We start from the raw sequence: 27,843 nt of genomic DNA, 5'->3' as shown, positions 1-27,843 counted from the left end.
GGCTCAGCTAAAAGCATTCCAGCTTACAGTAATAAACCCTAGAGAAGAAGAATCAATGATGTCCCCAAATTTCAGGTTTCTCTTATTCTTTCCCATCTTATTTGTGAAGGCAAAGTCCATCCATGCGGTTAAATTCCTTCCCCATTCCGCGCGCCCCCCACCACCACACCCCTTCCCCTCCGGTGGAAGTGGAAGGCGACCTTTACTGCCTCCTCCATCAGGCCTCTTCCATCAGGCTGGGAGGGCAGCTCATGCCTGTCCTCAATTGAAAGGAACCAAATTTTCCCCCTGTGAAGTTTCGCCTTCATGCCTCCATCCCCAGGATGTAGGAAGTTATTACCACATACCACTTCATTGTCACATTATCACCAATCTTCTCTAGAAACTCAGGGCCAGCCTGGCCTTAACTGGCCTCTCTCCCCTGCTCCCTCCGTACCAGTGAGTAAAGCTACCATTCAAACAGAGAAGGGATCCTGAGTGCCAGACTTCAGGTCCTAGCCATGGCACTGCAACTGCTTCAACTCCGTAGAACTACTGATAATGGGAGCTCTCACCTCTTTTGAGGGGGTGTTCCCAGGGCTTTTGTTTTCATTGTTCTGTGTGTCCAAACAGCCCTTAGAAACCCCTGTTTGTGCAACTGATGATAATTACGATCGTGGTTAAGCATATTGTGGCTATCATCATCGTCTCTCAGGCCTGGTGCCAACACATTGTAATACGGGCCCTCCTTGTCAGCGTTCTGATGAGTGGCGTTGACCTCTGAGGGCTGACCCGCCTGCCCCTCTCTCTGCTGGGAGGAGCGGACATAGCAGAGTGGAGCTGTAAGAGCAGAGACTTGGCTGTGTTTACTCTGGGGTTGGGGGGAGTCAGGAAATGCTGCAACAAAACTTCCTACAGGCCAAAAAAGAAGGCTTGCCCTCCAGAGATAAGGGGGATCAAAGGGAAACTTCCAGGCCTACTGCCCCCACAGATCCTCATGCTCCTCTCTCCTTCTCTGTTGGATGCAGTCTCCCTGGTCATTGTCCACTTTTGTCTGCCTTTCCTGCCCAAAAAGGAAGAAGTGGGCCCAGGCCCTCACTGTCATGATACACTGCCCTCCCCACCTTTCACCATGGCCTTCCTAGAAGGCCTCTGACTGGCAGGAGAGGACATGGGGAAACAGGCTTCAACCTACTCACAGATGAAACTGGAACCTACCCATTATCACCCCAGCAGGAGGGTGCTTGAGGTCATCTCAACCATGCCCCTGTGTCCGTACACAGCTGTGTCTTCTGAGCATAGACTTCTGCACACACTATCTGCCAATGATGCTAAAGTAGGCAGGGATCTTTTCTACCTTACCAGGTCTTCCTCACTATTTTCCCTTCCTCTACACAGCTCTAGGGTGATCATTCTAAAAGCCTGATGTGACCCTACTTGAAATCTTTCAATGCTCCCAATCAACTAATAACAGTCGCAAATCTCTAATATGTCCCTCAAGATCTTTTAGAATCCCATCTTCCCCTACCTCTCTAGCCTCCTCGCCTGCTTTCTCCCTCCTCTGTCCGGTCTTAGCTGTTCTGCCTCCCCATTCACTCTTGTCTCCACTAGGTGAACACATCCAGGAGGCTGGCTAACAGCAAGGGACAAATAATTGGAGGAATCACAAACAATAAGGCTATCGTTCAGATGGACGTGGGCTTTAGTGTTAGAAATGGAAGCTGATGACAATACAGAGCTACTGAAAGTTCTTGAGCAGAGTAGAAATTTATTGAATTTAGTCGGGGAGGCTCCTCTAAAACCAGACTGGGTTCGCCTCTCCTTACTCCCTTCAGCTTTGGAAGTTATCTTCAGAAGAGAAGAACAAGGAGGAAGAAGAGAAGGAAAGGAGGGGAAAGGAGAAGGAGAAGAGGGGCGCTTGGGTGGCTCAGTGGATTAAGCCGCTCCCTTCAGCTCAGGTCATGGTCTCAGGGTCCTGGGATCGAGCCCCGCATCGGGCTCTCTGCTCCGCAGGGAGCCTGCTTCCCTTCCTCTCTCTCTGCCTGCCTCTCTGCCTACTTGTGATCTCTCTGTCAAATGAATAAATAAAAATTAAAAAAAAAAAAAAAAAAAAAGAAGGAGAAGAAGGATCTCTATCCCTGAACCAAGGACAATCGGAAGACGGGGATGGAGGTCATCCTTCTACCTCCTCATCACTTTGTTGAGCAAAAAGGAAAATTACATCTAAAATAGCAAAGTTAAAGTTCTTCGGGGCATATGGCCCCCCCTTTGGAAGGGAGAGAGCAAAGGAACAGCGGAGATGAGGCTGGCCCAGGAGGTGAACAAATGATTCCTTTGGAACCCAGGGAGTTGACAAGAGTGAACAGAGGGGACAGATCTTGTTGAGGCTTCATCTTGAACACAACTCTTTCTGCCTGAGCCCCAGAAGCACAGCTCGGGGGGGGGGGGGGTGTGGGGGGTGGGGAAGAGGGCGCATGCAGTGATCCACGTTCTTCTTCAGTTCCCTCCTGCCATTCTAGTGGGCAGTTGAGACTGAGATTTGGAGACCCCTGTCTCACCCTATTTTACCCCACAGCTCGTCGGCCGCAGCGTCCGAGGACCAGGCACCGTGCTAGGCACTCCGGGTGTACATAACTAAGGCATATGCTTCCGGAAAGATTTGTGCTCAGACATTTGCAGCCCTATGTCAACAAGAAGCCCTGTGATTGTGATCCTATTTCCCGTGTCCAACATTGAGACGGGGGAACCCCATTTGTACAGTATAGTCATGAGCACTAGAGAACAGAAAGTTCAAGTCAGACCTGGCAGCTAATCCTGAGCGTATGAATTCTGGAGTTCTAACACAAATGGGGAGTGAGAAGGTTCTACACTAACCACTAGAAATTTCCTTATCACCCTTGATGAAGAGGCCAATATTTTATTCCTACTGTCATCTTTGTTATTATTATTCTTTGGCAGAAAAGGCCCTTTCCCCTAGAGTTCTTCCGCCTTCACATTCCTGCGGACAAAAAGGAAAATCCTGTTTATTTGCAATCAAGGGAGTGGATTCTGGGGTCGACCAGAACCAGTGAAACAGGAACTGATTGCTTAAAACCCTCTAACTTTGTGCATGATCAGCTGAGAGGACAGAGCCTGTTAACAAAGTTTTATTAGCATTCCTACATATCCTTAGTCAAATTTCTATTCAGCCTGGCCTCATTTCTTTCAGGCCCAACCCCTGGGCAGGTTAAGATGATTGCTGTAATTAATCATGCCCCAGCCCCTAGTTCAGACTCACCACATTCAGATTTCAATTAAAAAAAAAAAATCTGGATCTCTGCATACAAAATGTCCTTTGTTGCTGAAGCAGCCTCTTTTCAGTCTAAAGGAGGGAGTTTGGGAAAGAGAAAAGGTTTCCAGGGCCCTCTCTGTAATATTTGCACGTATGTGAGGGATTAAGGATGATCTAGGCTCCTAAACACCTCCTTGATCTCCCAACCAGAATAAATTACATTTTAAAATATATATATTAAAGGCAATCATAATGGTTGGTATGATTATTCATTGCATAAATGTTAGTTTATTATTACTGTGTACTATTATAATTGTCATTACCATTAATTCTCAGTGCCTCTGAGTTCCCTTCTCTTAGGATCTTAAAAGATACTGTGGTTGTTGTCTCTATTAAAATGCAAACATTAGGGCGCCTGGGTGGCTCAGCGGGTTAAAGCCTCTGCCTTCAGCTCAGGTCATGATCCCAGGGTCCTGGGATCGAGCCCCACATCGAGCCCCGCATCGGGCTCTCTGCTTGGCTGGGAGCCTGCTTCCTCCTCTCTCTCTCTCTGCCTGCCTCTCTGCCTACTTGTAATCTCTATCTGTCAAATAAATAAATCTTTAAAAAAAAAAATAAAGGGGCGCCTGGGTGGCTCAGTGGGTTAAGCTGCTGCCTTCGGCTCAGGTCATGATCTCAGGGTCCTGGGATCGAGTCCCGCATCGGGCTCTCTGCTCAGCGGGGAGCCTGCTTCCCTCTCTCTCTCTCTCTCTCTCTGCCTGCCTCTCTATCTACTTGTGATCTCTCTCTGTCAAGTAAATAAATAAAATCTTTAAAATAAATAAATAAATAAATAAAATGCAAACATTAACGGGGAGTGGGGAAGGGAGTAGGTTTGCAAAAAGTGAGTGGGAGAGGAGTTTCTGCTTTTCACTGCATATATTCTGTGATTTTTGCAACATGCATACCCTGCCTTTGTAATTGGAAACTAATGGTGGAGACTGGACGGAAGGATCAGGAAAAGAGAATTTATAACTGGAACTGCTCCCCGCTAATCTCTTAGAATTCTTTTCTTTTCTTTGAAGATTTTCTTTATTTATTTGAGAAAGAGAGCATGAGGGGGAGAAGGTCAGAGGGAGAAGCAGACTCCCCATGAAGCAGGGAGCCCGACACGGGACTTGATCCTGGGACTCCGGGTTCATGACCTGAGCCGAAGGCAGCTACCCAACCAACTGAGCCACCCAGATGCCCCTCTAAGCATTATTTTCACAAATCCTGGAAACAGCAGTGAAAACCAAATCTTATTCCCCCATTTGCCTGGAACTAGCTGGATGCCCCAAACCCTTAGCTGGGCCCGGACGGAGGTTATCTCTGACTTGAAGACAGAAGATCATAGAAAGCTTTTGAGAAGGAAAGGGAACATTGACTGAAGAACCTGTTTGACGTATTCTGTCCGCTGGTGGAGACAGAAGCAGTGTCTAAGCCCCAGGTACTTTTCCAGAATTTGAACTTGGCTTGGAGAGGTTCTGCCACTCAGAGGAACAATCGTCCCCCCTAATTAAAATGTACAGGACTCAGCAAATGAGATTCTGATTCCACAGACGCTGTCCTAGCCTGTATATTCTCTCAATTATCCCCAGGTAATTTGCACTGTGACCATACAGCCTGCTGCTTTAGAAATTACTTACTCCAAATACGGATTGAGGAAACTGAGGCCGAAGGCATGGAAGGGTCTTGCCCAAGGCCACCCAGCAAATGAGCTGCCGACCCCAGGCCGGAACTGTGACCTTCTGAAGAAAATAAAACAGGACTCATCCTATATCCCAGCAAGAAGAGGGTGAAGAGACTGGGGAAAGCGCCAGAAAGATGCCATTTCACATCTAATCACTTCTTGTCACGTTGCAACCATTTTCCTCATAGGGAGTCCCACACTGATGGATCAGAAATAACATTTTCAAAGTTATATCTTCATGGAAATGGCTATTAATGTTCTTCCTCTCCTTTTAGAGTGCTGAGGAATACATATTAATTTTCTCTCTACTTATATTGCCTATTTGCAAATTGTATTCACTACCCAGTGCTCCAATTTGTCCTAACCCTGAAGAGATTATGATGAATAAATGTGTTCCTGGAAATAAAATAAAATACAAAATTTGTCACTGAGATTTACTTTTATAATTATTTACAGGGATTATTTTAGAATATATGGGGGGCAATAATTATAATGCACACAAGAGGGTTCTGGCATGATTTACCAATATTAATTCAGAGTCTCTTCCCACTTCTCCGAAAGGAGCCCCAGCTCTCTCTGCAGCTCTGAGCCAGGGGCAAAGCAAGTATCAGCTGCACCTGTACCACCAGAACCAGAAGCTTAGGGGTCAGGTAAAGTGCTGGGCAAGTCTTGAAGTGGTCAGTGCCCTGGCCTTTGAGTCCTGGATTCAAGACTTAGCTTTGCTATTATTAGTCAGGTGCCCATGGCTGAATCCTTTCACTCCTGAGGTCTTCAGTTTCCTTACATGAAAACTAACTGATCCAAGGAGCAATTTACTAGTAAGATAAAAACACAGGTAAGTATACATCTCCGCAAAATAAGGAGAGAGAATGTGCTCATTAATAAATACTTCTGGACACCTGCTAGGTGTCAGGCTCCAACAATAAGGAACAAGACAAAGACAATCCTTAGTCCCCTGGGGCTTATACTCTGGTGGGAGGGCACAGGTAACAAGTAAATAAATAATTTCAAGTATGTGAAATGTGTAATATCAGGTAACACTAACACATGTTATGAAGATGAAAGAAGACAATGTGGTGGGGGGGTTGCTAATTTGGATACAATGTCCAAGGCCTCTGCTAGCTGTTCAGAACATTCTACCTGTGAAATCCTTGATGAGCAGAGCAGGAGCCAGACTTTAGACCCTCTCACAATGCTTTGTGATACACAAACTGCACAGTCCCAGACAGCTGTGGAATGTTCTGGAAAGGCTTCTCTAAGAGGAGCAACATTCGGGCTGAAATCTGAATAATAACATGGCGCCAACCACGAGAAGCCTTGGCAGAAGAATCTTCCAAGCAGATGGAACAGCAAAGGCAAAAGCGATGAGTGTTCTCTGAGTCTCATGGCGTTGTGTTGCCACTTTGCTCATGCTTGAGTGGCGAACTTGAGCTCAAATGCTTCCCAGGGCACAGTGTCACTCCAGCTAGTGTCTGGTACAGCCACACCAGGCTTTGGATTGCCGCTCAGCTCCAAAGCACAGGGGGGCTGAAGCCTTGAGATGCTGCGGCTGCCAGCAGAGACATTCATGAGCACACACAGGGCCTCCAGCCTGATAAAGCATCTGTGGCTTTCCTGGAGAAGAAAACAGGAAAGGATCACTGACCTTTATACATGACCCCACCAGCACAGACTCACAAACTCAAAGAAGCACATAAACATTTGTGTAAGAATATAGGCACACAAAACACAGGCCAATGTTGCATGCATGGGTTCCATCTCATTGCTATTGTCTGAACTCTGAACCCTGATCTGGGACACAGTCTGGCCTCCCATCTACTGCACTAGCTCCCAGTGGCCAGCAGAGAATGCAGAAATTTTAGACTGTCAGTCCTTAGAACCCAGAGGGCTTATAGCTTATGCATAGGTACTGGAAATTCATTCATTCAATTCATGTATTCAAAAAATATTTATTGAGTACCTGCTGTATGCTTGATACTAATCTAAATTGTGGGGACAGAGCAGTAGAGAAAAGAAAGTTTCTATCCTTGTGGAGCTTACTTTCAGTGTGGGGAGAGACAATAAGCAAGTAAATACCAAATAGCTGGTGTTGATAACTGCTCTGGAGAATGAAAGAGCACAGGAAGGGGATAAGAAGTCCCCGGGGGCAGATGGAATGATCAGGGAAGGCCCCACGAAGAAAGAGATATATAAGTCAAGTCCTGCAGGAGGTGAGGGAGAGCCAGATGCACATCTAGGGGGGAAATGCTCAAGGCAGCTAGAACAGCAAGTTCAAAGGCCCTGAGGCAAGAGAGTGCCTGGAAGGTTTGGGAAACAGCAAGGATGTCAAAGTGGCTTGAGTGGAGTGAACAAGAGGAAGAATAATGCAAATAAAATCAGAAGGCAGGGTATGGTGTGAGGAGGAGAAGCAGATCATTTAAGGCCTGATAGACTAAGACTAGGACTTGGTCTCGTACTCCCAGGTGAGATGGGGAACCTTGAGAAAAGGACCCATATTTTGTAAAGACTGCTCTGGCTGTTATATTGAGAATGGACCATGGAGAAGGAAGGGCAAAAACAGGGAGAGCCGAAAGCAGACTAACAGAGGACTCACTGGAGACAGTGACGAGTGCCTACGTATATTCTGAAGATGACATCAACAGAATTCCCTGTTGGGTTGGACATGGAGAGCATGAGAAACACAGGAGACAAGAGTAACTTCAAGGCTTTGACCTGAGTAACTGTAAGAATGAAGCGGACATACTGAAATGGATGAGCAAGTTAGGGGGTGGGGAGATCAGGGGATCACTTTTGGACCTAAGAAGTTTGGGATGGCTTTGACATATACAAGCAGAAAGGCCAAGGAAGGAGTCTATATAGGAATGTAGACTAAAGGAAGCAGATATGAACTAGAGTTGGAGATTTGGGAGTCCTCAGTTATTAGATGGCATTTAAAGCCTCAAGACAGGATGAAAAAGATCTGAGGATTGGGTCTTAAGCACCGACAGTGAGAGGTCAAGAAGAAGGGGAAGAGCCATAAAGACTGAGAATGAGAAGCTGCAGAGGTAAGGAAGAACCTAAAGCAAGTCAGACCCTGGAAGCCAAGAAAAAAATGCTTTAAAAAAAAAAAAAAGAAAGAAAGAAAAGAGGGGCATCTGGGTGGCTCAGTGGGTTGGGCCTCTGCCTTCGGCTCAGGTCATGATCCCAGGGTCCTGGGATCGAGTCCCGCATCGGGCTCTCTGCTCAACAGGGAGCCTGCTTGCCCCTCTCTCTCTGCCTGCCTCTCTGCCTACTTGTGATCTCTGTCAAGTAAATAAATAAAATCTTTTTTCAAAAGAGAAAAGAAAAAAGATGAGGTTCTAACATATTGACCAATTCAGCCAAAGATCACCAGGGGATGCTGAAAGCATTGGGTGAGCAGGAAATTCACATGGAAATTCACAGGTTATCTATAAATTACAAAGCGGAAAATGTACCTTTAGAGTGGAGTGATCTGGTGGTCACCAGCCCAAACTTAGCATCTCCAAGGGTAAGACAACCTGATCATATGGGCCTCAGATGAGATGCAATGGCAGTCACACGCAACTACGTGCGATTCTTGCCAGACTCTCTTCATGAGGAAAGAGACAATCTAGAAAGTGAAACATTCTTCAAGACAACTGAGCTACACTGTCCAAAATGTCAATGTCATAGGGCGGTAGGGAACAGGAAGGAATGTACTAGATAAAAATGGACTAAAGAAACATGACCACTAAGAGCAATGTGTGCTCTTTTGTTGGATACTGAAACTAGGGAAAAGAAAAACAGCTAAAAAGACATTTAAGGGACAATCAGAAATGTTTACATTTGAACCATTTGATGATGTTACTGATGATATTAATATTTCTTTTCATCGGTGCACTCATTGTATTGTGGTTTCATAAGAGAATGTTCTTTTACTTCAGAGATGCAAGCTGAAGAAATTAGGGGTAAACATCAAGTTGCCTACAGCTTTCAAATGGTTCAGAAAAAAATAATGTGTGTGTATAAGAGAGAGAGCATGCCGACATGGTAACAGCTGATAAGTCTAAATGAAGGGAAAGGGCATTCATTATCTTGTTCTTTAATCTTTTTCATAAGTTTGAAAAATCTTATAAACAAAATATTAAGGAATAAGAAGAAAAAAGAGCGATCAATTCGTCCATTGCTATTCAAGGTCAAGTAAACTGAGGACAAAGAATTAACCACTGGATTTAACAGCAGGGAAGTCATTGGTGACACTGAAAACAGGAAGAGAGCAAAAGAGACAGGCAGGGGCCAGACCATAAAGACCTACCACAGGCCTCACTTTGAGTGCAATGGGAGTAACGTGGTTACATTCGTGTTTTAGGGCAACAGGCCTGACAATTGGAGGGAAGATCAATCAGAAGAAGAGAGTAGGCTCAGGCAAATGTCCTCACAGACTCTGAAAGTACACCTGACCCCTTCACAGCCTGAAGGGAGAGACCACAAAGAGACTGCCGCCCAACTGCCAGGCCTTGATGTCTGTTTGTGAGACAAGAATAGAGGAGCCAAGATGGAACGGGGCTCACCAAAATACCACATTATGGGTGGGGGCCGGGGGAATTGCTGCAGTTAAAAAGTCCATACACACTGTGCCCTCCTATAGAAGAAACAGCCGACAGGACACTCAGGACCATCAACAGCATGTGACAATGTAAATGCAGCCCGTTTGAGGACCTGCTGAGTCATTCTCTCACTTCACTCAGTGTATCTGACATCGGAGTCAAGTTCAGTGTGCTGGGAGCCATGACTCTGGGTGTGACAGTGATCTGGTGATGCCTTTGTTCATGAAGTCTCATCCTGGGACTCCCTCTCCCCAGAACTCCTCCCAGCTCCTGCTTGCCCTTGTTGACAAGCCTTCTCCAAGGCTCCAGTCCTCACTGACTGCTCCAGGGTCTGAAACATCATTATAAAGATTTCTTCCACTTGCCTGGCATTGATTCCCACTGTATGGTGTTGTTACGTACATTTACATCTGTCTTAAGGAGAAGGACAACTCCTTGAATGTAGAGAACCCAGTTTATATCTCAAAATAGCCTCAGCTTTGCCCAGAATAGGTGTTTTATAACCTGAAGGAGAAGGGGAGAGAGGGAGGAGGAAGATGAAGGCCATAGCTTAACCCTCCCTCTAAACGCTCACCCTGCTAACCCCAAGCCATGGGATCACTTCTCATTTCTATAGGTTAGAGTGCAGTTACTGAGAGGCCACTGCTTTCAAGACCCCTGGTTCCTGAGGTAGAACCCCTGGTAAGAAACCGCCCTGAAACAGCCTACAGTACTCTCTCCCGAAGCTGTTTGCAGTAAGTGACTCACCCAATTAAGAGCATCTACATAACAAAGCCTCACCGGGCTGCAGAGGTCACAGAGACTGTGAAGTGTGTCTTTAGTGTGTGCTGCCGAGAAGGTTCACTAATTACCAGTCATTTCCACCCCTCAGGAGCCTGTCAGCCTTTGAGATGCAGGGGATAAAAGAATCCCCAAATTCCCACCCCACACCAATCATTTCTCCCTCCCCAACCCTCCCCTGCATTTCAAACCTGTGACTAATAAGTGCCAGGGATGGGCCTCTGCCCACCTGGCTCAGAGGAGGAAGGAGAAAAAAGAAGTTGCTTTGATTGGGAGCATTTTTCAGTAAAAGAGAACTGGGAGGAGCAAGGAAGCAAGGAGAGTTCTGAAGGCACTGCATCATTGTCTCCACTAACAAGCAAGCAAACAAAAATATTGTCTTTTCCTATTTATAAAGGCAACACATGTTTGCAGTAGAAACTCCAGGTGAGCAAGAAGAAAGTTGAAATCCCCCACGATCTCACTCCTCAAGTGACCAGAGGTTAGGTACATAGACGTCCTCGTCACCGGCATTCTGGGTGACATGCATTAACTGTGGGTGTGTACATGTCCCTGTTTTATGCCTTTTATGCCTTTAATGATCCAGCTCCCAATATCTCTTCCCACGGACACATGGAGGGAATGTTAGGGCTGCCAGGGATGCTAACTGGGCTGACAGAAAAGGTGAGTTTGGACACAACAGCATGACAGGGACGCATTGCCAGAATTTCTAAAACCTGAAGGACACCATTGTGAGGCAAGAAAGAGCACTGACTTTTTGGAACTCAGGCAAATGAGTTCCTCTCTACCAACCTGTTTCCTCACCTGTAAAATGGGAATAACATTACATGCCCTCTAGGACTGTTGCGAGGATTAAAAGAAATCATGGAAAGGACTATACAATCCTTGGATGTTTTATTATTGATTTTCGTAAGTGCTCACTCATGCCTACTTTAGCTTAGCCCTCTGCTAGTCTGAGTTAGGAATATAAAGAAAGCATCTGTTTAGGCTCAGAGGATCTTAAAATCTAACTGGGAACTTGAACACACACACATACACACACACCGTTAAACAATATGCATTTAAATAGCTAATGAAAGATATCATCAATTAGTTAATAATTAAGTGTCAGATGTACGGCATCGACAACACCCCACCGGTTCAGAGGTAGGAAAGAACACGGGGAGATCATTGTCGTCATCACTTTGAGCACTTTCTCTGTGCCAGATACATGCATTGTCTCATTTAATTTACCCATCAACCTGAAAGATAAGTACCACTATTACATCCATGCTGCCCAGGAGGAAACCAAGACTTGGGAGGGGTTAAGAACCTTGCCCCAGTCACACATCTAGGAAATGTGGCAATACTGCTCTTTGGAACCAAGCATTTGGACCCCAGAGCCCACCATGTGCTAGTAGTACTATGATCTACTCAAATGAAGATAAGGGAGGGGAAGCTGAGCCCTGAGCTGATGGGAGAAGAGGGAGGATGTGGCCCCTTCAGCTTTTGTGATTGGAAGCAGGCCCTGCTTACAACAACCAGGAAGGAGATTCAGATGATGGGCAGTCAAAGAAGGTAAAGACGAAACAAAAACAAACAAACAAAAAGCACTACTTGCCCACTATACAATAGTTTACAGTGATACTGATGGTTAAAGATATGACCAGACCTAACTCCAAGAGACTCTTGGCTACTTGGCTACTCTAAAATACGATCCTTCAAAAATGTTTGAAGGTGAGTCTCTAATAGTTTCTCTAACTTTTCTGGACCCCTGTGGTAGTATCCCAATAACTGTAACACCAATGGAAATAAAATTTACCAAAGGGGACAAGTAAAAGATATGTTTGATTACAAATATAAAAATCCCCAATGTCAATGACTTGAACAAGTGGGAATTTAATTTTGGAGGGGGGTGATTACTAGAGATGGCCCTGTGTCCCAACGATGTCATGATTAAGTGTCTCTCTGCTATTCTCCTGGACTTTTCCTCATGATCACAAGGTGGCTGCTACAGCTATAAATATCAGATCCAAGTTCGCAGAAGGAATAAAAGAGAAAGAGGAGAAGGGGAAGTATCAAAACATCTGCATCATCTACTTTGATCAGGAAAACAAGACTGTTTCCCAAAGCTTCTCCTCCAGCTTTGCCACCTCCATACTTCTACGTGTGTCTCATTTGCAAAACTGGGTCACTTGATTCTCCCTAGTTACAAGGATTAGGAAAAATGAAAATAGGATCGTCACGATTGGAGTAGACACTGGGCCCAGCACACTGCCACAAAGGTAAGATTATGAGAAAGGAGGAAGGTAGATATCTAAATTCTGGTATCAGACTTGGGCATTGCAGTATTGGAAGCTGGATACACAAGCATGGGGATGAGGGACTTCCAGGGAGAGGTGACACAAGAAATGGGACAACACAAGGCATGTGGTAAGAACAAAGAAATTCGATTTGGCTGGGGTATAGCCAGCTGCACTTTTGTAATCTATTCTACAGAAACGAAATCACTGACCGCAAGGATATAGACTCGTGAAATTGTTAGTAAAAAACAACAACAACAACAACACCCTGATAACAACCTTTATGACCACCAACAGAGGAATGGTTGAATACGTGGGTACCTTCATTCTAAGGAATACTACGCAGCTAAAAATAAATAAGTTACCTCTATATCTATAGACCCATTTGTTATCAGGAAAGAATGAGGGGCACCTGGATGGCTCAGTTAGTTAAGCGACTGCCTTCGGCTCTGGTTATGCTCCCGGGGTCCTGGAATTAAGCCCCACATTGGGCTCCCTGTTCCGTGGGGAGCCTGCTTCTCCCTCTCTGCCGCTTTGCCTACTTGTGCTTTCTCTCACTCTCTCTGTCAAATAAATAAAGAAAATCTTAAAAAAAAAATAATGAGGAACAGGCAGCTCTATTATATTCACTGTTTGTATAAATGAGCAAAAACATAATAGTCCCATATATGTAAGCATAGTTTATATGAGCATGCTGAGTGTGGAGAAAGGGATAGAAGTTATATCCCGGCTGTATATCCTGGATATCTCAGGAACCTAGGTGGGAAATAGGGAGGAGATGGCTGAGATCATAAAGTTTGTCTTTATATATCTTTGAGTGCTTTGCTGGTTGAAGGGAACATGTTTCTTTCATAATTTTGTAATGCATCTTAAAATTTTTTAGAAGAAGTTTAGAACCAGATTATGAAGAGCCAAGTGTTTCATGTGGACAATGCAGAGCCTCTGAAGATTTCATGAAGATGGAGGCAAGGGAATGATGTGATCAAGAAAATTAACCTAGCAAGAGTATGTATAATGTATTAGAGGCAAGAGAGACTGAGAATGAACAATTAGAAGGTTCTTGTAGCAGCAGCTCAGTCAAGAGCTAATAAGGTACTGAGCTATGATAGCTATAATATGTGAAGTGAGAAAGATAAAAGGAAGCCCTAGCTGCAGCCTTGAGACATACATGCCTGAATGGTGGGAGAGGCGGTCACCGGGCCGGGTTGGGGGGGGGGGGGCAGTGTTTTCCATTCACCTGTCTCAACTAACACATCTTGCACTTTGAAAATCTGAATAAATGACTAGAAAACCATAGATATTTCTCTTCTCCCACCTCCTTGAGCATTCACTTATTTGATATTTACAGAATATAGGTTCAAAATAACATTTTCATGAGATATTTTTGAATCCGCCTAATTAAATTGAAAACATCTTAGGATAGGAGACCACGGAGAATACTTATGTTACATACTAATGTTACGTACAAATGTTCTTTTCTTCATTTGTTCCTTGAAGAAATAGCCTGTCTGTGCCCCCTTGGAGTTACCATCCAGTGAAGGAGACAGCCTCTTAACAGGAAATCCTTAGTGTGGTAAGTGTTCTGAGAGAGGGTTACAGGAGCCCTAACTCAGTACCAGGTAGGAGGGTGCAGGTGTGTAAACTCTGATATTTAAAAAAAAAAAAAAAAAAAAAAAAAAGGTAGTAAGCCAGATGAAGAGGACAGAGGCCATTCCAGATAGAGGGAAAGGCATTAACAAAGTTTTGCGGGAAGGTGTAACAGGGTTCATTTGAGTGAAAGTAAAGAAGAAAGTAGCCACTGATTCCAGGAGCTCAGGTTGAAGGGAAGTAGGACACACACAGAGTCAGAAAGGCAAGAAAGGCAAATCAAGTCTCAGAGACCTACCAGCCACCGGCTCAACTTGATCCTAAGAAAAAGGCGAACCCAGGCTTTTGAGCAGAAGAGAAACAAGGAGTGGTGGTGGTGTTGTTTTAAGATCTTCTGGTTTTGGCAGGGACTACAGGGAAACGGTGCGGGGGGGGGGGGGGGGGTAGGGGGGCGGTGCGCTGGCAGGGGTTGGATGCTCACTGGTTGGGTTTCCCCATCAGGCTGGGAGCTGCCGCGGGGGGGGGGGGGGCGGTGCTGAGTAGAACTCATCATATTTATACTTTTTGCCACCTCTGTTCAGTTCTGAACAGAGACTGGAGACGCTGAGGAAAGAAAAGAAGGGCTACGGATATGGGTGAAATGGGAGTGAGACAAGACCGATCTCTTTTCTCTACGTACCTCAGTCTCTTTATAAAACAGGGTATTTAATGGTACTTACTTCAGAGACTTGCTGTGAGGACCTAATTCATACACAGTTCTTAGATAGTATCTGGCATAAAGCAACACTCAAAAAGTGTTAACTTCTGTTCTTGTTCTTCCTGAAAGTGGTGGGACCCCCATGATCACGGATATGCGTTCCCTACTGTCTGAAGGGGACTACTGATCATATTCCAGAAAACGTCTGAGATCCCCGGGCCAGGCAGGTCTCGGGACTACCAGGAAATCAACGTTTGACGAAGTCTTAACGTGCGAGTTTGTGCCGAGGTTGTTAGTGCGCACGTGCTTGTGTTTCTATGATTTAAAAGCCGTAAGACAAAACGCCAAGGAGGGAAGAGGAGCCCCCACCGCCCTGCTGCGAGGGCGCGGGCCTGAGATCCAGCTGCCAGGCCAGCGGAGGAGGAGCCTTACGAGCTGGGGGCGGGCCGGAGCCGTGGAGGGGCGGGGCCGGCGCCGCAGCCGGGGCCGTGGCCCCGCCCCCAGCGGAAGTGCCGCCGGGTCCGCCCCTCCCTCTCGATGCCGGTTCTCCAGGCGGGTCCCCCGGCCGGTTCTCCCCTGCGCAATTCGGCTCCTAGAGGGAGTTCGGTCAGGGCCTCAACGCTTGGTGGGAAGAGGAGGACCCGGGTCTGCGTATCTGGCTGTCTCGGGCAGTGCTCTGTCCCTCTCACTCCCCCGTCCTCCTTTTCATTCCTCTGTTACCAGCGCGGCCGCAGGCGCCGCGGGGAACCGCACAGGTAAAGAATCGGCTACTGAGGACGCAGGTGTAGATGCCTTCCTGGCTGGACGGGCAAGGGAGAGGCTGACGGCACGTGCCCAGCTTTTTTCCAAAGCGATTGTATTCACAGTGGGGCTCGGGGTGGATGGACGCGGTCCCTAGGAGCGCTGCATTGCACTGGGGAAGCAGAGGGGGCGGGACTGAAGCCCCCAGAGCTTCGGAACCGGATCATTTGTGTCCCCGCGTCTTGCGCAGGCTCTGTTGTGCCTGGGAGGTGGTGAGTTGGTTGAGTCCCGGCTGCAGCTCCGGAGGGTTATCCCCCACCCACTCCCCACAGTGACTGGGGTCTGACAGTAGCTCCTCCCGGACGCGCACAGTCTGAGGCTGGCAGAATGAAAATCAATAAAATCAATGCAAATGCAAAGAACACGAAACATGTTGGATTGTTGTTATTATTTGCGTTTGTTAAAGTATTTTATTTAAAAAAAATTTTTTTTCTTGGGAAAGGTGGCTTTGACTCGGATCAGGGCCTCGGAGAAGGACGCAAAAGGCCCTCTGGGTCTTCCCGCAGGGGGCGGGGGCCTGTCCATGGACCCAAGCGGCTCAAACTTCCCGGAGCGGCAGTGCTCGGTCCAGCGGCGGGAGTGGAGCCCCCAGTGCGCTCGACTTCCGTATAAGGATTTCCCCCGCGCCTCATTGTCCGCACTTTAGGGAGATGCCCCCCTCCTCCATCCGCATTTCCCCAGTTCACCACCCCCACACCACGGGGGCCATGCTTCCTCCCCTCCCCCCGAGCTCTCCCCGGCGCTTTAAATAATGATATTTGCATGCAGGGAGCGATTCATAAATATGTCAGGGCCGGTGAAATATAGGCAACATTTCAAACTTTCTATTTAAAAAACATGAATTATGGCCGCGGAAAATGTGTTCCCATTTAAAGGCGATACGAAGTATTTGGTGTCTCGTCCCCGGGCCCATCCATCACGCAGACAATAAAGAGAGTTTTTCGCCCTGACACCCGCGATTTATGGGCGCCCTTCTCTGCCCTCATCACTCACCCGCCGCGGCCCGCCCGGCGACAGGCCCGGAGGAGAGACCCGCAGCCGCCCCCCACCCCCGCGCCGGCCCGCGCGCGCACTTTGCGCCCTAGCCAGCCGCCCAGGACTGCCGCTCCCAGGGGGGAAGCGCCCGCTCCAGGGAGTTGGGAGGTCGGCGGTGAGGGTCTAGGCAGCCCAGCAGGAGCTGAAAGCACACTCGTCCTCTCACCTCGGTGCAAGCTTCTCTTAGGGGCTGGGACAGCGCGCCAAGGAGCGGCCTTGCGGGCCAGCTCAGCGTCCCGGCCTCGCCAGCCAACCGCGGCGCCGCGCTTGTGAGTTTCCAGCGCAGACTGCGGGAGGTTATTTACGCGCGAGTTCGAGGTGAGGGGAGAGAACTGGGCTGGGGTCTCCCCAAGCCGATTTCTAGGCATTCCACCCCCGGGGGAGGCGAGCTGGTCCTCAGCTTTCTTGAGCCCTGCAGGGCGGACGCTTCTGGGCAAAGCTCTTTCTTCAACTTTCACAAAGCTTCCTTCTCCCTGGTGCGATCCCCACAAACACATCCTGGGCGTCCGCCACACATTGGAAACTATTTTGACGGACTGGGGCCGAGCAGTTGGCGAGAAATAAGGAAGGGGAGGCGCCTTCCCTAGTGTTTCGTCTAGGGCCAGGCTCGGCCGCCCCAAGCTTTCTTCGCCCACCACCCCCACCTTGCACGCGCACAGACCAGCGCGCTGTCCTAAGTCGCCACCGAATCATTGTGGCAAAGTTGCGTCGAAGAAAGTTTGGGCTTCATTTGCCGCGGAATTTGCTTTCAGTTTTCGCCGCGGGCGGACTCGGCTGGGCAGGTTTCCGAAGCACCACCAGAGGTGGGGGCTGCCGGGCACTGCCGGGCAGCAAGGGGTCGCTCCTGGCCTGAGGGCGCTGATAGTCCAGCCTCCTTCAGAGGCCGGACCTACAGCCACACAATCACCAGGAGCCACCTCGCTTCCCGTGCTGGGCCGATGCGTCGGCGTACACTCCAACCGGGAGCCGTTTCCTGCCGGATGCCTGCGAGCTCAATTTATTCGGATACAGGCAGCGCAAACCGCAGAGAAATCCCATCGATTCTAAAAATGACAAGGTTGAATTTATTAGATCAAGATTCATGTGTAAGTGCAGGGAGATGAACATTATACAAACAGCTCCACGTCCAGTGTGAACGGAAGATCGCTTCCTGTTTCAGGGAGATGTAATATAATACTTGAATATTTAGATCTATAGAGGGATATAAAATATTATTAAATTCTTGGTGTGTGCTCATACAGTTAAGTTGGAAAAATTCTAGAACAAGTTCTTTTTTTTTTTTAAACAGCTCCTGCTTGAGTGCAATTCGGGCTCGAGATAGCCTTGTGTCCAAATAACCACACAGCGAATATTTCCTATAACCAGAGTGAGTTTTGCTAAGTTGAAGGGTGCACTATGTGTACCTCTTTAAATATTTGCAGCGTGGCAGAGGCGAAATAAATACATTTAAGAAGAACAGTCACACAGATAATTGAACTGCATCGCTACAATATTTCCGGGTATGGAAGTAAATATTACTACCAGGTCGGCTGTGTAAGGTGTGCACAATTAGGGGGGCTTTCGAGAACCCGGGGTGGAAGCCACGGGTCCTGCAGCTCTGGACACCGAGCATGCTGAGATAGGCTGTATTCGATAACCTCGACCTCGGACCAGGCTGTGACAACTGGAAGAGGCTCGGCCCAGACGCCCAACGCTGTCTTCCCTGAGGTTCTCCCGGATACAAGCCCGAGAAGGAGACTTAACCAGGTGCGGAACCTGCCATTTAGGGTAACAGGGCCTGGGGTCACGCCCGCAGACCTTTCCCCTTTAGCGCCAACGACCCCACAATCCCAGCTCCACCGGACTCAGGTAGTGGCCATCTGGGCCTATCAATCTGGAGCAATAGCGGGGAAAAGGACAGGCTGCGCTTGGTTCCGAGGTGTCTCGAAGCGCAAAGCTGGAGGACACCGGAGAAGGCCATGATTTCTCCTCCCTGCGGAATCTGGGCCCCACCCGGCCGGGGAGCGCCCGTTTGAAGGCATAGAAGTGATTATCTAACTACATTTACTTATTAGGTGTTAGCCACCCCCTCACATCCTCAATGTTGAAGCCCAGATGCCCCAGGGTCTCCTCCACATATGCAAAGCTCAGGCAGCCCCAAGAACGAGATCGGCGCCGTTGCAGCTGTGAAACTCCAAGGCCAAATACTTATTCCAGAATAGGGCGCTTGCAACCGTCCAAGCATCACACTGCTGTGGTCCTTTCTTCTCACCCCTCCAAACGCACCCAACCCTTAAAACAGTCGCAGAGCTTCTGAGTGCCCCTGCCTGGGTAGAAATCAGACAGGACTTTGTCAGGAGTTCCTGGGAATTGCACACACTCCTGAGGCAGCCCTGACGCAGAGAAATAACCCGGGCCCTGAGAATGCCCTGATTCAGAAAGTGTGATTGCGCCGGAGTGGTATATACGGTATACCGAGAAGAGGGAGAGAGAATAGGAAATATTCCCCGTCAAACAGGAAAAGGGGGAAAGGAAGAGGAGGAAAATAAATAAATAAATAGGTAGGGAGTCTAGAAAGAAGCAGGTGAGAAAACAAAAAAGATAAGGGGTTGGGGGGGGGGGTGGAAAGTCAGGACAGGCAAGCGAAAAAGAGTACAGGCCTTGGCGAGGCGCTGGGACCAGGCCGGACCGTGGCTCCGGCAGGCCCGGTGCCACCGCAGGCCGGAGAAGAGGTGAGGGCCGCCCGAGACCGTCCCCGACCAGCCCTGCCAATCTGGGCCCGGCTCCCAGTCCGGAGGGGCGGGTCTGGGACCAGCGGCCTCAGCCAGCTCCTACTCTCCCCCCTCCCGGGAGACTACAAGGCGGGGCGGGACGGCGGTGGGGAGGCCCCCAGGGGCGCGCGCCAGTCCCGGACTGTTTGGGCGCTCTGGGCCAGGCTTTCCAGCTCGCCGGGCCTGACCTGTCAGGCGGATTATCTTCGAGGGAGATTAATAGGGGAGGCGGGCTGCAATAATAATCGTTTTGTTTGATGTGACAACTCTGATAGGCGTTGATTTACTTACAAACTGATAGGCTTTTAATTGAGCGCCTCCGCCGAGCCCGAGATGAAAGGGAAGCGGCGGTGAAAGGCGGCCCGCCTGCCCTCCGGCCTCAATACTGATTAGCCATCTCGACAGTGAATAGTTCAAGGCATTTTCAAACTTTTTTCCTCAGCTCTCTCGCCTTCCTTCTCCTCCCACCCCCTCCTCAAATATCTGCCATGCCCACTCCTTTTTTAGAGAAAACAAATCATTTACACTGTGTGCAAATAAAATCCGCAGGACATCCACGCCAACCGCCGCTGGGGTTGGAGGCTTTAGGCCTAGTGCGGAGTAATTAATAACTCCCCCACCCGAAAGGCCTGCTAGGCCTTCAGGGATTTGGCCTCCCCCGCGCGGTGCGCAGGCTCGCAAGCTGGCGCCTCCCGAAAGCCGGGGACGCGCAGGCCCCCAGGCGCCCCCATGCGCTCGGACCTTCCGAGTTGGGGTTTGCGAAGAGCGAACGCATGCGGACCACGACCCGCGCGCGCGCGCGCGCCGCAAGGCACAGGCCTGAGAGCGTGTGCAGCCACACCGAGGCACGCCCATTCTGGGGCACGCGGGGCCCACTCTCTGGTTCCCCCAGGCTTTAGGTACTGGGGTTGCCGCCCCTGAACCGCCCGATGTGAAGAGAAAGCTGCTGGAATTCCAGGCGAGGGAAAGAACTGAGTCTGGAGACTGGGCTCTGTCGGGGCCGGGGCGGGAAAGGGGGCGGCGAGAGAAGACGCCCGCTATCACCTCCACTTCTGGCCGCCACCCCCAGCATTCAGTGTCCAAGTCTCGCGTGGAGGCTGCGGCGACGCGCGACCCACTACTGGGCTCGAGGAGCTGGGAGCTCCACAGTTGATCCCGGCCGGCACCTCGACAGCCGCGCGCTCAGTGACACAGACACTAACATATCCGCAGGATACAAGCGGCCTCCCCCACACGCTGCCCTGCAGAGACAGCTTAGGACTGTCCTGCCCTCAGAAACGGGCATTTGGGACTCGCTCCCCAAAGATTCTCGGACAACCTTCACAACCTCGCGTGTGGCCTCACCACCGTCTCACGGACTCACCTTCCTCGCCTCCGCACAGGCAGACACCAAATCCCCTTGACCGCAGGTGTGTTCTTAACACCTATACACACGCAGGCACGCACACCGAGGAAAAGCAGCCCAAAATACACACTTCCCTCTTCTCCAAATTATCTTTAGTCAAGTTACAATCTCATCAAGTTTACCAACCTAAAGAATCAAGGGATAAGATTAAAACACAGGAAAAGAATGCCTATGAGAAAATTCTAAAACTCACCCCAGAAAGTTCTCGGTACCTGTGTGGAGTGAAAAAGAGACCAAAAGGGGGGGGGGGGGGGGACAGGGTGGTGAGAGAGGAGAGGGCGAGCCTGCGGAGGGCAGGGCAGGTCCCAGACTCGACCCCCGCGGTACCGGGCTCAGCGCCGAAGGAAACCGGGTCGCCAGACCCGGCCCTGCCCCCCGCGCGGGTACAGACTGGCTCCTGGCTCCCCGCGCTCCCTGCCCTACCATTTATCAAAGGACTTGACAACAAAAGAAGAGCTGGGGCGGAAAAGTGGGGGAGGGGAGATTCAAAGTCGTCCAAGTCCTTCCGAGGAAGGGGTTGTGTCCTCCTCTTGCCCCCTTCCCGTTTCTGCGAGTTTCTGGAGGCGACCTCCGAACTCGCTCCGGACGCTGCCAAAGCCCTGACAGCTGACACAGCGGCACAGACGTCCGTACACACTTGTGCACCCAGCTCGAGGTACACAGAGGCAGGCACAGCGCCTCCCCTCTTCCTTCCAACCCGCCGGAGTGACGGTGCAAATCGAGGGGAACGCGGCAGTCCGGCTCCGCTTCCCTGGAAGACCCAAGTTCCTACAGGCAGCCGCCCCCTCCCGCTCTCTCGTCTTCCCTCTGCTTTCTCCACGCAGGTCAGTCCCGGCTTGGCGTTCCCATAAATTCGAAAGAGCAGCCCAGAGTAACCCCAGCTACCAAGCCTGCGGGGATACAGCAGGGTCGGAGAGGTTGGGAGAGGGGATCTGACTCAGCTTGTGATATCTCCACCGTACACCCATGGCCAGGCCTCTTCGCAGCCTCTCAGCCCTAGCCGCGATCCGAAGGGAGGTCAAAGACTTAAGTCGGGGAGGAGGTACCCCACCATTGACCTGCAGGACTCAAAACTGCGTTGTGGTGTGCCTGTCAGAATGAAGTCTGCGTTTGGGGTCGGGGCACTACGAAGGGTGGGGTCCGCGGCAGGCTTGCAGCCTGACATCCTCATGCTCCAGAGGGACTATCCTGGGGACAAAAATATTTCCCATCTTAGACGTCGCCGCAGACCGTCTCGGGTACCCGGGGCAGCTCCTCCCACCGCGGCCCCAATGGACGGAAGTCCCAGAGGTAGGAAGGTGAAAGGGGAGAGGCGCACACCTCAGGCCTGAGCAGCCCTCTCAGCGCCCTGGGCACACCTGCGCGCTTTACTCTCACTATTCATTTTCCTGACACGGAAAGCCTCTTTTCCTCTCTTTCATTCTCTTTCTTAGAGCCACCCCCCACCCCATCCCAGGAGGCTGCTCCTCTTTCCCCCTCCGCTGGTTCCCCTTTGGTCTCTTCCTTACTCTCCATCTCTCTCTTCCTCACTCTTTTCCCTTCAAGTCGCACCGCCTTGTAATCAGCAACAAAAGCTGACATAAATCACGGGCGGATTGACAAGAGCTGACAAATAACTGATTGATTGCGGTCGAGGAACATTGACAATTGATGGAGGGGTGGAGATGCCCAAAGAACTGAAGAGAGGGGGAAAGGAGGAGAGGGTAGCAGGGGAGAGTAAGAATGGGGGGGGGGCGGAGGGGGGAGGAGTAGACAGAGTGTGAAACAGAGGAAACATGTGACCCCCGCTCCAGCCCCAATCTGCGAGTCCCCGGGAGTCACGTGGCTGGGAAGGGCTGGGAGCCCCGCGCACAGCCGGGAGAACAGCCGCCGCCGCCTCCGCTGCCCACCTAGCTTCTGGTTTCTCCGCTGCCGAATCTCGGGGAATCAAAGCGGGCGGGCGCACTTCCTCCGTCACCCTCTCCGCACCTTTCCTTACCCTGGCGGCCGCGCCGCGAGAGATTTCAATTACTGAGCGAGACAGAATATCTGGTGTGTGGGTCCCCTGTGCGCCCCTGAGGTGAAAGTCCGGCCGTCGTCCAGACTCCCGCCATTGCTCCTTCTGGTCATCCCTTCAATCTGTTCCTCATACGCACCCTCCTGCAAAAAAAGGTTTCAGTTTATTTTCGAGCCACGGAAAGGAAGGACGACGAGGAAGAAAAAACAGGGAGGCGGCACATAGCAAACGCAGAATAAATGTCCAGCTCGTCCTCCGAGCGAAATCGAGGGAGGGGACACGCGGGAGGGGGGCGGTGAAGAAGGCGCTGCCCATTAAAACCAGCGCTGAGAGTCCTGGCGGCGGCGGCGGCGGCGCGGGACGCGTCACATCCCCTTGACCCTCCAATCACCTCGGGCTCCCATTTGATTGGAAGGCGGCAAAGGCTTTAATCTCCCCCTCCGTGCAGCTGCTTTTGAAGTGAGTTTCCTCGCCAGAGCCCCGGCTGGACAGGCAGCGGCTCACATCGCCAAGCGCAGCGCCAGCGCCGGGTCGCGAGTGCGCAGCGCAGGGGCACAGCCCGAGGCGGACACGGCGAGCCACCCGGCACTCCCACAGTCCGACCGGCTCCTCCCGCTCGGCCACGGCACCGCTGCTGGCCACCCAGGATTATTCACTTCTGGCTCCAGGCGCCGAGAAGGCGCGCTGGGTGCCCGTGGCCGCCGCGCCAGCTCCTCCTCCTCCTACTGCTTCTGCTTCCCCGGCGAGCGCGCAGCCCGGAGCCCGCCCCACGCCTCACGGAGCCCTCCCCCCGCTGCTCCCATGCGTGCGGGTGGGTCATGAGCACAGCGCCCTCGCTTTCTGCCCTAAGAAGCAGTAAGCACAGCGGCGGCGGCGGCGGCAGCAGCAGCAGTGCGGACCCTGCCTGGACCAGCGCGCTCTCTGGAAATAGCTCCGGCCCCGGCCAAGGCTCGTCCCCGGCCGGCAGCACCAAGCCTTTTGTGCACGCTGTGCCCCCCTCTGACCCTCTCCGCCAGGCTAACCGCCTGCCCATCAAGGTGCTGAAGATGCTGACGGCACGGACTGGCCACATTTTGCACCCCGAGTACCTGCAGCCCCTGCCTTCTACTCCCGTCAGCCCCATCGAGGTAAGGACCCGCTCCCGGGATCGCGCTGGGACCACCACCCTGGCTGCCGCTCCACGGGATTTCTTTCTCTCGGGATCTGGGACGGGGGGGGGGGGGTCAGAGTGATTCAGCTCCGGGATGGGGGAGAGCATAGTGCTCCCGAATCGTAAAAACTAGGGCGGAAAGAGGGTAGGAGGTAGAATGGGGTGTGAATGCTAAGGGACAAAGCAACCAAAACTTATTTCTCTCTTTGGTATTAAAACCCCAACCCGACCCAGGCCCCCTCACTTTCGGCCCGGAAGACGGGCGGAAGTCCGAAATGCGGTTCCAAAGTCGCAGTCTTAAGGTTCCCCAGAAGCTGGTATTTGTACACAGCCTCTAAGGCGCCAACTGCCCAAGCCCTTACTCTGAAGAATTGGGGATATATAAGAGAGTGTGTGTGTGTGTGTGTGTATGTATGTATGTGTGTGTGTGTGTGTGTGTGTGTGTGTGTGTGTGTGTGTGTGTGTGTAGTTCTGGGTCTAGGAGTCAGAAACAAAAACATTTAGTGAGTATTTTTAAATACACAGCGTTTAGAGAGGTCAGGAAATACGTTGATTTGGTGGGGTAAGAGGGAGGCTGCCGCCTTTCTCAAGGGCGAGTCTGTGTGTCTGTCTGTCTGTCCCTCTGAGGGGAGGTGAAGTGGTGCTGTCTAGAATTGCCCTAGAGCTGGGAGGGTCTTCACTGGCGGTTGCGGAAGGGCGTTTGATCCCTAGAAGCCAGGATTCTAAAGGGTTTCCCCTTCTTTCTCTTTGTGCCACCCCCAACCCCACGTCTGACCCGCAGCTTGATGCCAAGAAGAGCCCGCTGGCGCTGTTGGCGCAAACATGCTCACAGATCGGGAAGCCCGACCCCTCGCCCTCTTCCAAACTCTCCTCTGTCGCCTCCAATGGGGGCGGCGCGGGCGGTGCCGGCAGCGGCACCGGGGGCGACAAGGACGGAAAGTCTGGCCCCCTCAAGCTGAGCGACATCGGCGTGGAGGACAAGTCGAGTTTCAAGCCGTACTCCAAACCCGGCTCGGATAAGAAGGAGCCGGGAGGCGGCGGCGGCGGAGGCGGTGGTGGTGGGGGCGGCGGCGGGGGGGTTTCAGCAGAGAAGTCCGGATTCCGGGTACCGAGCGCCACCTGCCAGCCATTCACGCCCAGGACAGGCAGCCCAAGTTCCAGCGCCTCGGCCTGCTCTCCAGGAGGCATGCTGCCTTCGGCCGGGGGTGGCCCAGAGGGCAAGGACGACAAGAAGGATCCCGACGTGGGCGGAGGCGGTGGCAGCAGCAAGGGTTCCGGGGGCACCTCGGCCGAAGGGGGACCCACGGGGTTGGCGCACGGCCGGATTAGCTGCGGCGGAGGGATTAATGTGGACGTTAACCAGCACCCAGATGGGGGCCCCGGGGGCAAAGCTCTAGGCTCAGACTGCGGCGGCTCATCCGGCTCCAGCTCCGGTTCGGGCCCCAGCGCGCCCACCTCCTCCTCGGTACTGGGCTCTGGGCTGGTGGCCCCGGTATCGCCCTACAAGCCGGGCCAGACAGTGTTCCCTCTGCCTCCGGCGGGCATGACCTACCCAGGCAGCCTGGCTGGGGCCTACGCTGGCTACCCGCCCCAATTCCTGCCACACGGCGTGGCACTTGACCCCACCAAGCCGGGCAGCCTGGTGGGGGCGCAACTGGCGGCGGCCGCGGCGGGCTCTCTGGGCTGCAGTAAACCGGCCGGCTCCAGCCCCTTGGCCGGGGCGTCGCCGCCATCCGTGATGACAGCCAGCTTGTGCCGGGACCCGTACTGCCTCAGCTACCACTGCGCCAGCCACCTGGCAGGGGCGGCGGCAGCCAGCGCTTCGTGCGCTCACGATCCGGCCGCGGCGGCCGCGGCGCTCAAGTCAGGATACCCGCTGGTGTACCCCACGCACCCGCTGCACGGCGTACACTCATCGCTAACAGCTGCCGCCGCTGCCGGCGCCACACCGCCCTCCCTGGCCGGCCACCCCCTCTACCCCTACGGTTTCATGCTCCCTAACGACCCGCTCCCCCACATCTGCAACTGGGTGTCGGCCAACGGGCCCTGCGACAAGCGCTTCGCCACGTCCGAAGAGCTGCTGAGCCACTTGCGGACCCATACGGCCTTCCCCGGGACAGACAAACTGCTGTCGGGCTACCCCAGCTCATCGTCCCTGGCCAGCGCCGCAGCGGCCGCCATGGCTTGCCACATGCACATCCCCACGTCGGGCGCTCCGGGCAGTCCCGGGACGCTGGCGCTGCGCAGCCCCCACCACGCGCTGGGACTCAGCAGCCGCTACCACCCCTACTCCAAGAGCCCGCTCCCCACACCCGGCGCTCCTGTGCCTGTGCCCGCCGCCACCGGACCCTACTACTCCCCCTACGCCCTCTACGGACAGAGACTGACCACGGCCTCGGCGCTGGGGTATCAGTGAGGGCGGTGGGGAGGGCTAGCGAGGGAGAGAGAGGAGTAGGGGGGAGGGAGGAGCCGAGGGAGGGGTGGAAACAGGGCAGAGGCTACTGTCACTCGCGCGTGGGGATGACCCGGGCCAGGAAAGGAAAAATATATATACCATATCTATCTACCCAAAACAGCGACCGAGACCCGGTGGGAAACTCCCCTTTCCCCCACCTCTCACCTCCCCACCCACCCAAACTTTATAAAAGTTGAAAAAATATCATTTGACTTTTTATAGAAAAAGAAGGAAAAATTAATTGAGAAAGTGTTCATTGAGGACTGCATCGGTGGACACTGGTATTTATTTATGTTAGCTCCAAGCGGACCCGTGGTTCAAAAGTGCATTATTTAGTTTGAGCTCCGTAGGTAAAAAAGGAGGAGGGGTTAAAAAAAAAAAAAAACACAAAAACACAAAAAAAACCACAAAAATTAAATCTTGAGGGTAAAAATGTGGAAAAGAAACCCTCCCGTCCCTTGTAGATTATAAGTAAATACAAAACCGCCACAGAACTAGAGGTCTTCTCTTTAATGTTACTTTAAAATTGCTATTATTGTATTGTACGTTCTTATTTAATGTCTGATTGAAACACAAATTTACATGCATGTTTGTTACAAAAAATGAAAAAACAAAACAAGTCAAAATTTGTCAGCTCTGATTTCAAATTGCAATTATTTTTAAGGTGTATACCATCGAAAGAGAATGGGTATTTTTTTGTATGTATTCTGGAAGAAAACAAAAAAAAAAAGGAAAAACAATTTTATTCCAAAACCTCATTTGCCTTATTTTGTTCTTTAAAAGGAACACAACTATTTTTAATTTTTAAGTCCACCCGCTGAGAAGGGGACAAGTAAGGTTTACGTCATGTACTAAAAATAGACAATGTATCGCTTTAAAGATTAAAATTCCGTATATTTGATGTATTAAAAGGTTTTACTTCTTCTTCTTATCTTTTTTATTTTTTGGTTAAAGAGAAAGGAAGAGCATGGCAGTTTCGGCCACAGTGGGTTCCCTGGGCCTCACGGCTACTCCTACTTCCCAGGACCGTGGCTGCATTTCCTATTGTTTTTGTTGTGATTTTTCAGAAAGAAGCAAAGGGCTGACCAGTCGTGGGGTTGGCCTTAGGGAAAATATTTTTAAACAGGGGATTTCACAATTTGTAGACAGTGTCCTGAGCAATCGCTCATTTAGTTTTTAATTTTTCTCCCGGCACACGGTTTGTTAAAAGTGAAAGAAAAAAAACGATTTTTAAAAATCATTATTTCCCTCTTGAGATTTTTGAGAATCTGGCTTTTGTTTTGTACAGAGAGCGGCGAAGTCCCAGACTCTCCCGAGGCCTTAGCCCCGGAGAGGTGCCACTGCCCGCTGTGCCTGTC

The 27,843-nt window shown here is 51.1% G+C and overlaps 1 protein-coding gene across 1 annotated transcript; it reads left to right on the top strand.

The window, feature by feature from the left end:
- Positions 1-22,593: 22,593 nt before the first annotated feature.
- ZNF503 (zinc finger protein 503) lies at positions 22,594-26,894 on the top strand. The gene is made up of 2 exons (XM_046027633.1): positions 22,594-24,007; positions 24,812-26,894. The coding sequence occupies exons 1-2, from the start codon at positions 23,699-23,701 to the stop codon at positions 26,444-26,446; spliced, it is 1,944 nt and encodes a 647-aa protein (XP_045883589.1). The 5' UTR covers positions 22,594-23,698; the 3' UTR covers positions 26,447-26,894.
- The last annotated feature ends 949 nt before the right edge of the window (positions 26,895-27,843 follow it).

The sequence above is a fragment of the Meles meles genome, chromosome 13 (assembly GCF_922984935.1).
Source record: "Meles meles chromosome 13, mMelMel3.1 paternal haplotype, whole genome shotgun sequence".
Classification (NCBI taxonomy): domain Eukaryota; kingdom Metazoa; phylum Chordata; class Mammalia; order Carnivora; family Mustelidae; genus Meles; species Meles meles.
This window is presented reverse-complemented; position numbering and strand designations above follow the sequence as displayed.

What these genes read in the sequence shown, in the direction of transcription:
- ZNF503 (XM_046027633.1), top strand. Translation starts at nt 23,699, where the DNA reads ATGAGCACAGCGCCCTCGCTTTCTGCCCTAAGAAGCAGTAAGCACAGC. An exon ending in CTCCCGTCAGCCCCATCGAG is followed by an intron (nt 24,008 to 24,811) that starts GTAAGGACCCGC and finishes TCTGACCCGCAG; the next exon opens with CTTGATGCCAAGAAGAGCCC.